Genomic DNA, 14,455 nt, shown 5'->3' with positions numbered 1-14,455 from the left:
CATCTCCCCATAGTGTTCTCCTTGGGCCATGGCATCAGGCCTCTGCTCCAGTCTTCAACTTCCGGGGGGCCCTCTTCCCGACTCTGGCTTTTAACAAGCCAGTTCTCTCTTTCCTGGGCACGAATCCAGTGGCGTGAGCTTGCATCGGGCCCGCGTAGGCTCTTTACCTGTGAATGAGAAAAGTGGTCCGGGCATTCCGAGGCACCTTTCCGTCTAGACATCTGTGACGCACAGATTCTTTGCCTCCACTCCGCTTCTCCATCCTTTCTTTCTGAGTAAGGCTTTCAGCCCCGGCAGCTTCATCCAGGCCAGCCTCTGGACTGACCACTATAGTCAAGAGCTTGCTTGCATTTGTTGCTGGAAACATACATAAAATAGATGCTACCTGTGGCAAAAGTGATGCACATCTTACAGAAATCAGAGAGGGACGACTTCTGAACGCAGGCCACGAGGCACAGGGGCAGAGACCATAGGAAGGGACAGCACCGTGTCGATGTTGGTGTGTAGTTCAACACAGTTAAAGATTGTGTTTTAAATACTGTTCTAGAAATTTTCTTTTTTTAACCTGGGTTATATAATGGACAGATTTCCAGGTCAAAGTAAGTAGCTCTACTCCATTACCTTTAATTGCGTCGTAGTATTCTCTTATATAGATGTTTAATCATTTATTTAAGTTACTGTATTTTTAAAATTAGAATTAAATATGTGTGAGGAAAAGCAAACCATGTACAAGATATAAAATAAAATGATAAAAAGTGTTCCTTCTTTTCTACCCACAAGGTTCATAATCCAAAGTCAACCCCAATGATTTTAGTTATGTGGTGGCCAATGTTTATCATGTTAAACAATATATTAAGCCCCTCTTTCTGAATTTATGTCTTTATCTATTAGTTCCCTGCTATGTAAGCTGGGGAAATTAGCACACATTCTCCCCTTCCAATTTGTATAAGTTTGATCATTTTTATCAAACTATATATGATATTATCTATTTTTAATAAAGAGTATGACATGCAATATAGTACATGTATTATATGGTATAATTACATAGTATATATAATTACACTATTTTTTAGTATAATAGTAGTATATTTAGTATCTTTCCATTAAGATTTAGAAGATTAATATTCTATTCTATAACTGTAGTCACCTCTGCATTCTGACTATAAGGTGATCACAAAGTGGAAATATTATTCAACTACAGAGGTAAATAGTGTGACTGGCCCATGGAAAAGGAAATGAAATTCTCTCTAGAACCTTCCAAGTCCCTGGATAATGGCCTCCCCCCGCCCCGACTCCCCTCCCCTGGGTCACCCAGGCCCCCACACACGTTGTGCAGACGTCCTCTCCTCCCCCTGCTGTGTTGCTGGAACACCACCTCTAGGTCACTGACGGGCAGGAAGTACACTCTGAGTTCTTACGTGTCCAAAACGCACTTTGTTTTGTCTTCAGACTTGATTCAAGTTCAGAACCCACGTTCAAAGCCTGTTTCTCTTAGATCTTGAAGACGTTGCTGCGCTGCCTTGTTTCCAGTCTTGCAGCGAAAATTTATGGAAACACTTCATCTTCTTCGCTTTTTAAAGTCCTGAAATTCACCACCACGTGTCGAGGCTTGTGGTTTACTTGCTCCCTTCTTTTTTTCATTACCCTCGGCCCCTGGGAGCCTTTAAATCTGAAGTCACTGTCTTCCTGCAGCTCAGGGAAACTTTCGTCTCATTGTCTCTTTATTTATTCTGCTCAAATGCCTCTATTTTGTTCTTCTGGAAATTCCCCCGCCCAGCACAGAGCCTGGCACATAGTAGGTGTGCAGTAAGCGATGATTGATTTTGTTACTTGGGACCTGGATTCAAATTGGATCCGTTTCCAGCTTGCTGCATGGACTCGGGCAGTTTTTATTGTTTGAGCAGTACGAAATCAGGCCTCATGATGCTTCCACTCTGCCAGTCTTTTACTCTCTGTTCTGGACGTGAGTCCCCTGCTCCTGGGACAGAGGAGAGCGTAAGGTGTGAGAAGTGCCCCTCCCAGTCATTCTTAAATGGGCCTCCTTTCCTCTTCACCCCACTCCGCCCATCTCCCCTATTCCCTGCACTTGCCCAGCTCACATGCACACACAGCTCACATTTACACACAGCTTACATGTACACTCAGCTCACATGCACACACAGCTCATATGCATGCAGCACACACAGGTCACATGCACACACAGCTCACATGCACATATAGCTCACATGCACACAGCACACACAGCTCACGTGCACACACAGTTCATGTGCACACACAGCTCACGTGCACACACAGCTCCTGTTAGTGAGATGACCCCCGACCATGACAAGTGTCTCATTCAGTGGCAGAGACAGCAGATGCTCTGACCTCAGCCAGCCAGGCCCTAAAAAGAGAGGACCAGCCCTGACCAGTTTGGCTCAGTGGATAGAGCGTCGGCCTGCAGACTCAAGGGTCCCAGGTTTGATTCCAGTCAAGGGCATGTACCTTGGTTGCGGGCACATCCCCAGTAGGGAGTGTGCAAGAGGCAGCTGAATCGATGTTTCTCTCTCATCGATGTTTCTAACTCTATATCACTCTCCTTCTCCCTTCCTCTCTGTAAAAAAAATCAATAAAATATATTTAAAAAAAAAAAAAGAGAGAGGACCAGAAAGACCTGCCCAAAGCAGGCACCCGCCCCTGCCATAGGCCTCCTTGTGCCCTTGAGGTGGCAGCTTGGGTGAGAATTCCCATTTACTCCTCCTTTCCACCCGAGACTGGCTCCTGTGCCACGCCCCTGCCTGCCCAGACACACCTGCTCTGAAAGAACCCCACCCCTCTTCCCCAAGGGCCAGACACTGAAGGTCCAGATTACCAAGTGCTCAGATCCCAGAGGACCGTTCTGTTCTGAGGCAGAGCATCCTAATTGGGCCCTGAGGGCCAGAGTCCACTGGGCAAAATTGTCTTCTCCTTTTTTCCACCCCTGGTCTTTGCTCTACTGTGAGAAGTGGGGTCCATCTCACTGGAGAAAGAAGAGGGAAAGTGGAGGGACAGTCTTGAATTTCAGGTCCACAAAGATTCGGTATTGAATGCTGGACCTTCTTTCCACTGAGACCACAATGATAGGAGATGAGCTTTCATCGCAAAAAGCAGCATGAACATTTGATGCGAGTTATACTTTTCAGATAGGCTGCTGGTAGTCGAAGATTTTGCTGCTAAAATGACGCATCTCCTGGGGCCTGCGTACAGAAGGGGCCCGAGTGTGACTAACGGTTCCCCTGTTAGAAGCCAGAGAACCGCAGACCCTTCCCAAAGCTGGAGGTGGATGGGGATGGGCTTGGCAGGGGACAGCCAGGAGCCGGGGGGAGGAGGGACACAGCTCTGGCCCCCGCATTTCTGTTTCCTTGTCACCTGCTTCGGGGGCTGTGGGTACTAATCCACTGCAGGCTGCGAAGGTTCCGTCCCTCGTCCCTCTTCAGATGGCTGCCTGGCACCTCTCTGGCTAAGAGAGGAAGGAGAAGACCTCGCCATGAAGGAAAGCAGGACTCAGGGAGATATGACAAAAGATGGGGTGCCCCTAAGGATAGGGTCCCCCAGCTTGAGAAAACCAACCCTGCTCTGATACACAGGCTTCCAAGGACAGAGTCCAGTGCCCTGGCCTGTGAGTCCTGGGCATGTTTCCCTGAACAGGGACTTCTTTGCAGCTGTGGGTGGTCCCTGAGAATCCATGGGTGGCCAAGCAGAGACAGTCCCGGAGCATGGGCTGACCGCACGCTCCCTTCCACCCCACCCGACCTGGGCGGCAGGAGGGCCCCTCGGTCCAGCTGACAGGAAGGAGACCCTGACGGCACCCCAGTCGGTGTGGGTCAGAGCCCTGGCCCGGAGCTGCCGAGTGTGGGCCGGGCTTAGGCAGCCCCACTCTCGAAGCATCAGTTCCCAGAGTGGTCCTCCCGAAGCTTAGAACAGGCGAGCAGGGCCCAGTCACACATGCCTTTTAGACGCAGTCTTCAGCCACGTATCTCCGTCATCTCATATTTGCTCTTTAATTTTCTTTCCCTTCGTAATTGAGCCCGCAGTCCAGCGAGTCTACTATTGAGATTCAAGATTTGCCTCTTTCAGCTCAATGTTCCCACCTTGGTCTCAGGGGTGTTGTGCAGACGAGGCCCACTTTCTTATCTCCCGGATCAGTTCTTTCAGTTTTCCATCTTCCACTCATTTGGGAAAGCTGCAATAAAATATTTAAATAAATTTGCATATACACTGCTGTTCAAATATGACAGGATGGCAGAAACGGACTGGTGCTGTTTAAGCAGGTCCCCTCCGCCCAAAGGCATAGAGTGTGTTCATTAACTGATGTACAAACGCCCACATTTGGCTCTGGGAGACATTAAGGCAATGTCAGTACAATTCCTGAAAATTTGGGGCATGTGAAAGTGCAAGGACAGCCTGTCCTGGGTGGCCCAGCTCAAAGCCAGCCGTTGTTTCCACAGTCAGCCTTGCCTTTTACTTCTCCACTTTCTAAGGGTCTCCTTCCTTCTCTGGTGGTTGCTCCCTCTACCCTGAGATTTCTAGGTCAAGTTCAAACTCTGAAATCAGACTGGGTCACATCCAGAAGCTCTCTGAACCTCTCTAAGCCCAAGTTTTCATGCCCATGAGTAGGGACAATCACCATCATTACATTATATAGTTGTTGAGAAAAAGAAACAAAATTATCTGTGAAGCGTAGAGTAATGCCTGGTGCATGGTGAGGACTCAATAAATAGCAGTGCTTATCAATTCCAGATTATCATCTCACCCCTGTCAATATTTGCTCATTCTCACTCAGGTGTAAATGACTGCAGGGATTTAAAGTGATCCTTCCCAAATTTGATTGATTGTTTTCCATTTTAACAGTAAACTAAAGACATTAAATTGTCCCTGTGTATATATTCAGGCTCCGCGAGGAGGCCTGCCTTGTGAAATCACATACACACCCCCACTCCCACCACCACCCACCACCCCCAAGAAGGAAAGAGAAGGCAAAGCCTTCTGTCTGCTGGGGACAAATTCATGGGGTGGGAAGCGATTTTCCATAATGTAGAAACACACATTGAGCTCGCTCTCGCCATCGCACCCTGCTCTGTCCCATGGCCAGGCTCCCAGTGCGTGGTGGTCCCGGAGTGGAAAGTGAAGGCAGGCTTCACGGAAGAGGGTCTGAGGAAGGAAAGGGCACGTAGTGTAATTCAGAAGGCATTGCTGGCAGATGAGGGGGAGCACAAGGCATGGAGGAGACACTTCTCAGAAGGTGGCAGAGGGCATGATTGCTCAGTCGGGGGTTTGAGTGGCAGTGCCCAGGAATGGGCTCGCTGCCCAGCGCCGCTTCCTGTCCCATGCATCCTTCCTTCCCTGGGGCTGGTCAGGACCTTGCCCAGCGCCGCTTCCTGTCCCATGCATCCTTCCTTCCTAACCTGGGGCTGGTCAGGACCGCATTCCAAACAGCAGTAAGGACCCAGGTGAGGAGCCCAACGGGCACCTTTTCCTGCCTCCACTGACCTCGCTGCTGTCCACTCCACCTGGCCCCTCCCTTTTCTCGTGAGCTCACCTGGAGCACCACAGAGGCCCACGGGAAGGATGCACTGGCTGGGTAAAGAAGCATCAGGGATGAGTGGCTTTTTGATGATAAACTGAGCCTTGAGGGCCACTTGCTTCCACCACCCTGACTCCTGACCTTTTTCTTTTCTGGAAGAATTTTAAAAAATGGAGCCGGGTATCATCCAGCCAGAGGACAGGTACAGTCTTTCATAGGGAGAAGAGGCCTGGCTGACCCTCGTAGGACCCTCTGCTTCCAGGAGAATCTGAGAGCGTTGCAAGTGACAGACTGGTCAGGTGTCAGGGCTTCTTCCCTCTGTGGACCGCTCAACCCCAGCCAGTTCTGCTGCCCAGACCCTCCCTGCCCAGCCCCTCCAAGGCCCCTCCCTGCTCCTATCTCCTTCCCGCCCCATCACCCAGGGAGTGCCATCTCCCAGCATGCCTGCCTTGGGAAGAGAAGGATTTGTGAAAGGAAGGTGGGCCCTAGCTGGTTTGGCTCAGTGGATTGAACGTTGGTCTGCAGACTAAAGGGTCCCAGGTTCAATTCCAGTCAAGGGCATATGCTCAGGTTGCGGGCTTGATCCCCAGTGGGGGACCTGCAGGAGGCAGCCAATCAATGTTTCTCTCTCTCCTTCCTCTCTGAAGTTAATAAAAATATATTTTAAAAAAGAAAGGAAGGAAGGCAGTGGGTAGCGGGGAGCAGGCTGCCTCCCTGCCCCTCCACCTGGGTCCCAGCACCAGGGCTATGGGTCGCCCGAGCTGTGAGCCTCAGGGGCCGGCTGTGTTGTTTACTCAGCTCGGCTCCTGAGCAGCGTCTGCTGTCAGCTCCCGACAAATAATAAACCTGGGAATCGAGTTTGTCAAGGGGGATTTCAGTCCCTGGATTCATTTTTAGATTTGTTTCTCTCTGTATGTGCAGACAGCAAGCACGTGATGGTGTCTTGGGGGAGCAGGCAGGGCTCCCAGGGGCCCAGCAATCCACCCTGTGTGCCCCCACTGAGCGCTGGAGGCTCTCCTCTGCCCCCTGACCACCAGGGCAGCCTGGGGGCTTGAAGAAAAGAAAAATAATTGAATAAAAGGCCTCAAGCTTTCTCCTTTCCTGTCCCTCCCACCTCTCCCACTCATGCTATTTAGATAGAGAGGAAGGGGCAGGGGATGGAAAATGAGGCAGGACCCCACTCTGGGTCTGGGAGTTGCCTGAGTGATGGACGGGGAGAGCCTGGGCAGCATACAGGGAGAGGGACTGACTGGCATCTCCTGTGGATTCCACCCCAGGGTAGCTGGAGGCCTCCTGACCCCATTCCTGGGCCACAGTATCAAGGGGAGGGGTCCCTAGGGAGGGAAAGGTGGTCTAAGTGGACATCCTGGCAAGTGTGAATCTAGGACCAGACTAGCGATGCCCCCCGGGAAGCACCCACTTTTCAGCAGGTTGGAGGTGACCATTGGGGTCCTGGCTGCCTCCTCCTGTGAAGTGAGGCAGGGAAGGTGCTGGCCTCTTCTCCGTGAGGAGGATGCAGGGCCACGCTTCCCCTTACAGCTCCATGCTTCTCTCACTTCTGGGTTTCTGTTTGTTTTATTTTGTTTAAAGGAACCAAAAGGGGAAGAATTGCCAGTTGTAAAGTGCTGAAGGAGGAGATGAGAATCTTCTTCAGGTGCTCAGAGCTCAGGGGAGAGTAATGGGAACTCTTGCCGGCTCTTAGGGGACTGATTTTCAGATCAAGCAGAAGCAGCTGGATGAAAGGAATTATTGTTAAGCTCCTCGGTAGGAAGATCTAATGGACTATTGCCGCTATCAGGAGGAATTAAATTGCTGTTTCCGTTTGTAAAATATATCAGTGGCTTTTTGAAGCCAGAAAAGGTGTGACAACCAAGGCAGAAGTGGGGGAGGAGGGGTGTCCTGCCACTCCCTGGTCCCCGTGTGGGAGGCAGAGCAGGCGGCAGAGGGCTGGGCAGAGCAAGGTTCCTCTCCTTTCTCACTCTGGTCTGCTTTTTTTTTTTTAATATATTTTTATTGAGTTTAGAGAGGACGGGAGAGAGTGCGATAGAAACATCAATGATGAGAGTGAATTGCTCAAACCTGCCACTGGGGCATGAGCCCTGACTGGGAATCGAACTGTGACCTCCTGGTTCATAGATTGGCGCTCAACCACTGAGCCATGCCAGCGGGCTCCCATCTGCTTTTTGAAGGCAGGTTGAAAATTAGCTAAACCAGGGAGTAAAGGAGGATGAGCTGCAGCCCTAGACTCTGGGCCTGCCATGCGGGAACCCCGCGAATCAGGCAGGACGGGAAGCAACAGGGCGAGGTGGGGGCTCCTCTCAGGGACCTGGTCATGGATGAGGGTGGTGGGTCTGTGACTGCCATTCCCACTCTGTAGTCAGATCCTCTGCCCTGTGTGACCACTAAGCCCCTAAACTGTGGGCACAGAGGGATGGGGGGACAAAAGCCCCCCTGGGTCTCTCCAGCCAAGCTTTTGCTCTAGGCTGGGTCAGTGAGGGCACAGATGACCTGTTGACCAGCCACACAGGGGCCTTTTGTTATTCCAGATAAAGAGCAAACAGCCAAATGGCCCCAGGGGCGGGGCAAGGCGAGGAGAGGCCGGCTTTGGAAGGAGGGCCACAGGCCATGGGAGGAGCCACACTCCTGGGATGGGAGCAGGAGGGTCTGAGTTTTGTGGTTTCACAGAGGCCGAGAACCACTTCCAGACCATTCACTCCACGAGGCAGGTAAGGGCCGAAGGAAGGGAAAGAAGGGGGGAGAGATTGTCACATCTCCAGTTAGAAGCCCAGTCCTAGTCCAAGCTCCTGCTGGTTCAGCTCTGTCCCCACTCTGTTCCCTGGAGACCAGCATCATAATAATAGGGCATGACCTGGCGCCACCTCCCAAGCAGCCTTCCCAGAAAGGTAGCAAATGACAATTCGTCCTGAGAGCTGTGGTGGCCAAAGGGCCCGAGTTGCCCTCTGTCTTGGTTGTCATCTCTGCCTCTGGCAGGAGTTTGAACAGAATTATTTCCCACGAGAGTTCCAAGCAGGAACCGGAAGGGCACCAGGGGAGTGGCCCTCCTGGCTGGGGCATCCTGCAAGGACGTGGGCTCTTTAGCCAGCCAGCCAGCCTTTAGGACATGTAATCAGCCAGGGGACCTGACCCTGAGTGCAAATGCTGCTCGCTCCTCCCACCCGTCCTCCCTTCAGTAACAGACACACTGCCCCCTGGCTCCCACACCACCCTCTGCGCCTACTTATCAGACTAGAGAACTCCCATTTGCCCAGCACCCCAACGTCAGAAAGATGGGGGAAGCAGCCTCTGCTAGGCCACTGCAGTCTGTCACCTCAGGCCCTGAGCTCTGAGCACCTGGGTGAAAAGCCACCGGTCAGTGTTCCACGTGCTGTGAGGGGCGGGCTCCTAGGGGAGCTGACCCCTTTCCCATCATTCCTCAAGGGCCCTTCCCTTGTCCATCATTTTGAAACATTTTAACCAGACCTCCTCACATTTGAAAGCTTCCCAGCCCACCCTCTCCACCATCCCCCACTGGTCTCACCTGTCACTGCCCAGGGCAGACTCCACGCGCCCACGTGCCCACATGCCCACCCACATGCAGGGACCCCAGAGCTCCGTTCAGCATGTGATCCTGGCCCTTACCAGGTTTTTCGGAGAGACCTGGGTGGGTGTATGTCTGTGTGTGTGTGCATGTGCTTGTGTTTCTTTAGATAAATCCACAGTCACATGAAATCAGTGACAGGTTGACACCGTTATTTCAAGATTCATCGCTCTGAGTTGCCAGCATAGGAGGCCTAGCCAACTCCTTCCCACCAACAACACTTTTTTTCCAGGCATAATTTATAGCCAGGGGGTGAATTTGTTTCCAAAAGATGAATATCACACTATCAGCAACAGCTGTCTCTCATTTTTATTTGTTTTTAAATTTGACTCAAAGTCCAATTCTCTACACACATCCAAAGCTGTAAATCCTTAAGGCGACTGATTACACGATTTAGTAAACAGGTTACATTATATAATGCAATTAAAGTGGGCTCCGCGGCGCCACCTACAGGCCGCCCATGGGAAGGGCCTGCGCCTGAGACCAGCATTCTGGACCAAGCTCTCGGCTGAAGGAAAATAAACCGACTGCGCCAGGTTGAGGCAGTTACTCCTGAGGGAGAAGTTGAAGCCAGCCTGGTTACTAATACAGCCTTTTGGTCCCTCCTGCTGAGTTCATTGTGTTATTTCAGCCTCCTGCAAATCTGTCTAGACGTCAGAACCCAGCCTCGGGGTGGGGGTGGGGGAGTGGGGGAGCGGTGGTACCCACCTGGGGGCTGAGAGGGCTCCAGCTCTCCTGCCTCAGGGGCCTCCGTCCCTCACTCTCAAGCTGCAATCCAACAGTTTCCCATTCCATTCCTGCGTTCGGGGCTGCTCGTGGGCAAAGACTTCCAGAACGTTCTGGTGAGATCCCTCACTTTGCAGTCCGAGAGGGAAAGTGACTTGTACAAGCCACAAGGAAGTGGGGGAGCTGGGTGTGAATCCAGACATTCTGACCCTAAGCACAGGCCCAGATCATGGGAGTTCACAGGTGAAGAAACTGAGGCACAGACAGGGAATGGGACTTCTACAACCTCTCCATGTAGCGAGGGAAGGAAAATAATGAAAACACTGCTAGTGGTCGGAGGGCAGAAGAGAAGGGCTTTCCAGTGCCTCCTAGTGCCGTGCTGGGAGGGAAGGCAAGAAAGGAGTGAGGAAGAAAGAGAAGGGAGGGAGGGAGGGAAGGAAGGCAGGAACAGAGGGAGGGAGGGGAAGCAGGGAAGGAGGGAGGGAGGGAAGTCAGGTGGCCCAGGCCCAGTGTTCCCTGCCCCATCCCTCTGCCCTAAACTATATTCTTCAGATGAATTAGACTCCAGGGCCTCAAGGATGCTAGCTTTTCCAATCTGTTTGGTAAGAATGAGTCACATCTGAGAGAGGAGAGAAGACTTACTTCTTTGGGAATAAGAAACTGGACCAGCGGCGGGTGGAGGGGGTGGAGAGTGGATGAAGAAAACACCACTTTCAGAGTCTGAGAGGGTGGCAGTACCCCCAACTTGTCCTTGTGCCCCGTCTTCAGTCTGGGGCCACGGGGTGGGACAGTGGAGAGCCGAAGGGAAGTGGTCCCTTCCTTCCATCTCCACTGTAGCAGGATGCTCCGTCCCAGCTAGGGTCCCAGCTAGGACAGATGCCGCAGGGGCCAGCTGGCCAGCGAGTTCCCAATTAGGCTTTCTCATCCTTCAGGCCCTGAGCCCCCAACCCCAGCACCCCGGCCCAATTACTGGGCAGCATTAACCCCTTGGTGCCCCAGGCCGTTAATGGAATGTTAATTGGTCTAATAGGTTTCATGTCAACAAGTCCTAATGAGCTCCTTCCTAAGGAGCTGGGTCTTTTTGTTTCTAAGCCTGTTTGTCAACACGCTGAGGTTAGGGCTCCTGGCTAAGGGCCTCCCCCGCAGGGCTGGGGGAGCTAGAGAGTTGGGGAGGCAGAGAGCTGCCCATGTCTACCTCCTAAAGGGGTGTCCTTCCATGCCCCTCACCCACCCAGCCCAGGCACACTGCCTCACTAGGTCCTGGGTTTTTGGAAAATGGCATTTGTAGCTCTTTTTGATGATAATATCAGTGACATGAATTATTTCTTCTTGGATATCACGTGGGGTCGAGTGCCGCATTAGGCTTTCCCCCTCCTAGCTGTCACGTAATAAAGGTTCTCAGCATTAGAAGCAATCTCCCGGCGCCAGCCTCTCCTCGGTAGGACGTTGCCCTGTGGGGAATTGTTCCTGGTGTGTCCTCCATCTGCAGTCTTGGCCCTGCTCCCTCGAGTGCCCTGGTGTTTGGTAACAGCGCTGGGGCCTCTGGACAGGGCGCGTGGCTCTCCCAGCCCAACAAAAGCTCAGAAGACAGGGCTGGGCGGCTGCCGCTCAGGCCTGCTGCTCCCCTTCCCCCTCCCAGAGGGTGGGTTCCCCAGAGGGCTCGACATCCAGAGGTTGCCCAAGGAGCTCCCACACCCCAGCTGGCACAAAAAGGCAGGTCTCTACATCCCTCTCCAGGTGGTCCCGCTTAGCCCCCCAGCCCCAGGCCTGGCCGGCGGGCTGTCCCAAAGATGGGCAGTGTCTGTGTGGTGGGGGCTTGTGAAGAAGAGAAGGTGGCACCGTCTCCCGTCTCCCTCGCTCAGATTACCAGGGCTCTGCGCCTGAGTGAGCAGAGAGGGAAACTTAAGCCCCTGATGAAAAGGCCTTCTGTTCTCTCTCAGGAGAAGCCCAGAGGGCAATGGGGCAGTGGTCTAGTGGCCTGTGGTGACCCCAGAGAGGGGGAGGGGCGGGGCAAAGGCCATCTGCATCCTCGGGACAGTTTTCCTGTGTCCTCCGAGTCAGGGCTGGCTCCTGCTCCACAGCCTGGCAGCCTCTGGACTGGGAAGTCTCCGCTCAGCCTGACAGTGGTTGTTTCTGGGAGCAGATCACTCCTAACCACCCCTCCTGACCCCCAGGCAGGGCAGCCCTCAAGCTGTGTGAATATTTCTAGGAACAGCAACTCTAAAACGACCTGACCTCCCATTCATTGGACAGTGAACAAAAGAATGCAGATTAAAGGATTCTCTCTTTAGCCCAAATCCTCCTCAATGCACTTCCTTCGCTTTGCCTTCACTATGACTTTTTCATCCTGGAACTAGTTGCCCCTAAAACTGCCTGTTGAGCTCTCACCCCAGATTCTGCCCCCACACTCCCTCTGCTGGAGGCTACTGGCACTACAGCCCCACAGAGGCTCACTTTCTTCCAGCAAAGAAGCATCTGAAATTGGTGTTCCCAGAAGGGCTCTACCTTTGCCTTTGGGACCCACAGACCCATCAAAAGTTACCTCATCTTCCAGAGTTCCAGGAAAGGCTGAGCCTACCCCCCCCACATCCATATTTCCTTCATTCTCTTGGGGTCCAAAGAGAGAGCTTCCACACCCTCCAGCACAGCTCCCGCACACAGTTGACATTTAGCAGCATTATTGGAATGAATACCTGGGTTTCCAGTGCTTTCCCACGTGCACTTAAGGTCAAAGCATGCCTTCAGAGACAGGTCAGCCAGAACTGATCTTTTGTCTTCCTGAAAAAGAACCAATGCACACACATGTACACACACACACATGCACATACATGCATGCCACATAGCACCCTGGAGACCCTCCTCTTTACTTAGGCAACTCCAGATCACCCTCAAGTTCCCCCAGAATTCAGGCATGGGATATGTTGGGAGACCCTGGGGAGGGGGGCTCAGGGAGAGGAGGAGAAGAGGAAGATGTCTGAGGGTTGTGCTCACAAACATCTTTGGCCATCAGCACCCTCCACCTGGGAGGACAGGGCCTGCACCCCACAGGGGTTCCTTGCCCCACGGTGACATGCCTGTGGTTTCTAGCTCTAAATATTTCAGGGCATCTACTGAGCCACACAGCTCTCTGGGCATCCTGTTACCCTGGGTGGCACTGCCTGTCTAGGCTGTCTCCCCTTACGGCAGCAGCTCTGGTTCAAGAAGAAACCTTGAGGCCCAGTGGAGGCAGCTTGCTTGTCATTGTGGGGTGGGGGTCAGGGACACAGTAGAGCAGATCAGGAACTGGGAATCTGGAGACTTGGATCCCATTCCTGTTCGCTAGCACACAGCCCCGTAACACACACACCTCATTCCTCTTGGCCTCCATCTTCTCGGCTATAAGAGGGGGGGTGGCCATTGGGCTCTGACTCTGTGTTGAACAAAGTCCAAGGAAAGTCTCCCTTCGTAGAATGGGCAGGCACCTCTGTAAGCCCATCAGCGCGCGCGCGCGCGCGCACACACACACACACACACACACACCTAGAAAAACCCACAGGTGATAGGCGTCCTCCCCGCCCTGCTTCCTCCACCCTCCTGTCTAAGGGGACCAGAGCCCCACGTCTCTTCCCACCACTAGGGGGTGTGGTGAGCACAACAGGGAGCAGGAGCCAGCAGAGAGGTGGGAACTGGAGCTGGAAGGGCAAAGGCCCGAGGCCTCCCTGCCCTGACAGTGCAGGTGGCTGCTCTGAAGGCCTGGGACAGGGAAAGCACCTTGTCTTGTGGGTACCCGAACAGCCCCATTCCCCCTGTGCTGCCACCAGCCAAGCCTCTGCCCCCTCTCCTTGCCCTCTCCAAGCTCCAACCCCAGCTGATGCTGAGCTAAGCATGGCTTTTACAAGTTATTTTACATCTGATTTGAATATTGTTTCTTTCAAGTCAAATCTCTCAGCGAGGCCTCTCCCGGGCTTTCATCCCTTGCAGTGTCTGGTCAGCCCAGGTGGCCCAGCCCAAGGAGATGCCCACCTGCTGGTTCCCAGGCTCCCTGTGCTCAGTATTAACGTGTGGCCCCCTTTCTCCTGCCACAGATCCTTGATGTGAATCAATCCCATGATGCAACATGCCTCCCCAGCCCCAGCTCTGACGATGATGGCCACGCAAAATGTCCCTCCCCCACCCTACCAGGACAGTCCACAGGTGAGTGTCCACCAAGTGATGGGAGGGGTGCGTGCCTTCCAGGGGCTGAGGGCAGGGCCTGGTGGGTCTGGGCTCTTCCCTGGCCGGCCTGGGGAGGCCTCTCTGGAGAGAGCCTGGCAAACACTGGAAGGAAGTCATTGCATTTGACAAACACAGGGATCAGCTCCTAGTCACCATTACCTAGAACACCGGGCCATGGTCCTGTCCCCACCCAACCCTGCCCCCCACTCACAGCAGACATCAGACAAATGCTCCAAACCAGGAATATTTGGTAAACAGAGTCTGCCTTTGAGTGTTTGGGGAAACTTTTAAACTAGGCAGCGGTTCTCAACCTGTGGGTCGCGACCCCTGAAAATACATCCTGCATATCAGATATTTACATTACGATTCATAACAGTAGCAAAATTACAGTTATG

The 14,455-nt window shown here is 52.9% G+C and overlaps 1 protein-coding gene across 4 annotated transcripts in view; it reads left to right on the top strand.

Annotated features, from left to right (window-relative positions):
• The window catches only part of PKNOX2 (PBX/knotted 1 homeobox 2), a 291,449-nt gene that overhangs the window by 196,007 nt on the left and 80,987 nt on the right, over window positions 1-14,455 (top strand). For 3 of the 4 annotated variants that reach the window (XM_005870910.2, XM_005870912.2, XM_005870911.2), the window contains one exon: window positions 13,931-14,039. In XM_005870910.2, coding sequence (XP_005870972.1) covers window positions 13,953-14,039 — 87 coding nt within the window. In that variant the 5' untranslated portion in view covers window positions 13,931-13,952. Of the gene's footprint in view, window positions 1-11,959; window positions 11,971-12,057; window positions 12,060-13,930; window positions 14,040-14,455 lie in introns of those variants that run through there. The other variant, XM_014543423.1, reaches the window with a different exon arrangement.

This window comes from Myotis brandtii, unplaced genomic scaffold (genome assembly GCF_000412655.1).
Source record: "Myotis brandtii unplaced genomic scaffold, ASM41265v1 scaffold325, whole genome shotgun sequence".
NCBI classification, from domain to species: Eukaryota; Metazoa; Chordata; class Mammalia; order Chiroptera; family Vespertilionidae; genus Myotis; species Myotis brandtii.
This window is presented reverse-complemented; position numbering and strand designations above follow the sequence as displayed.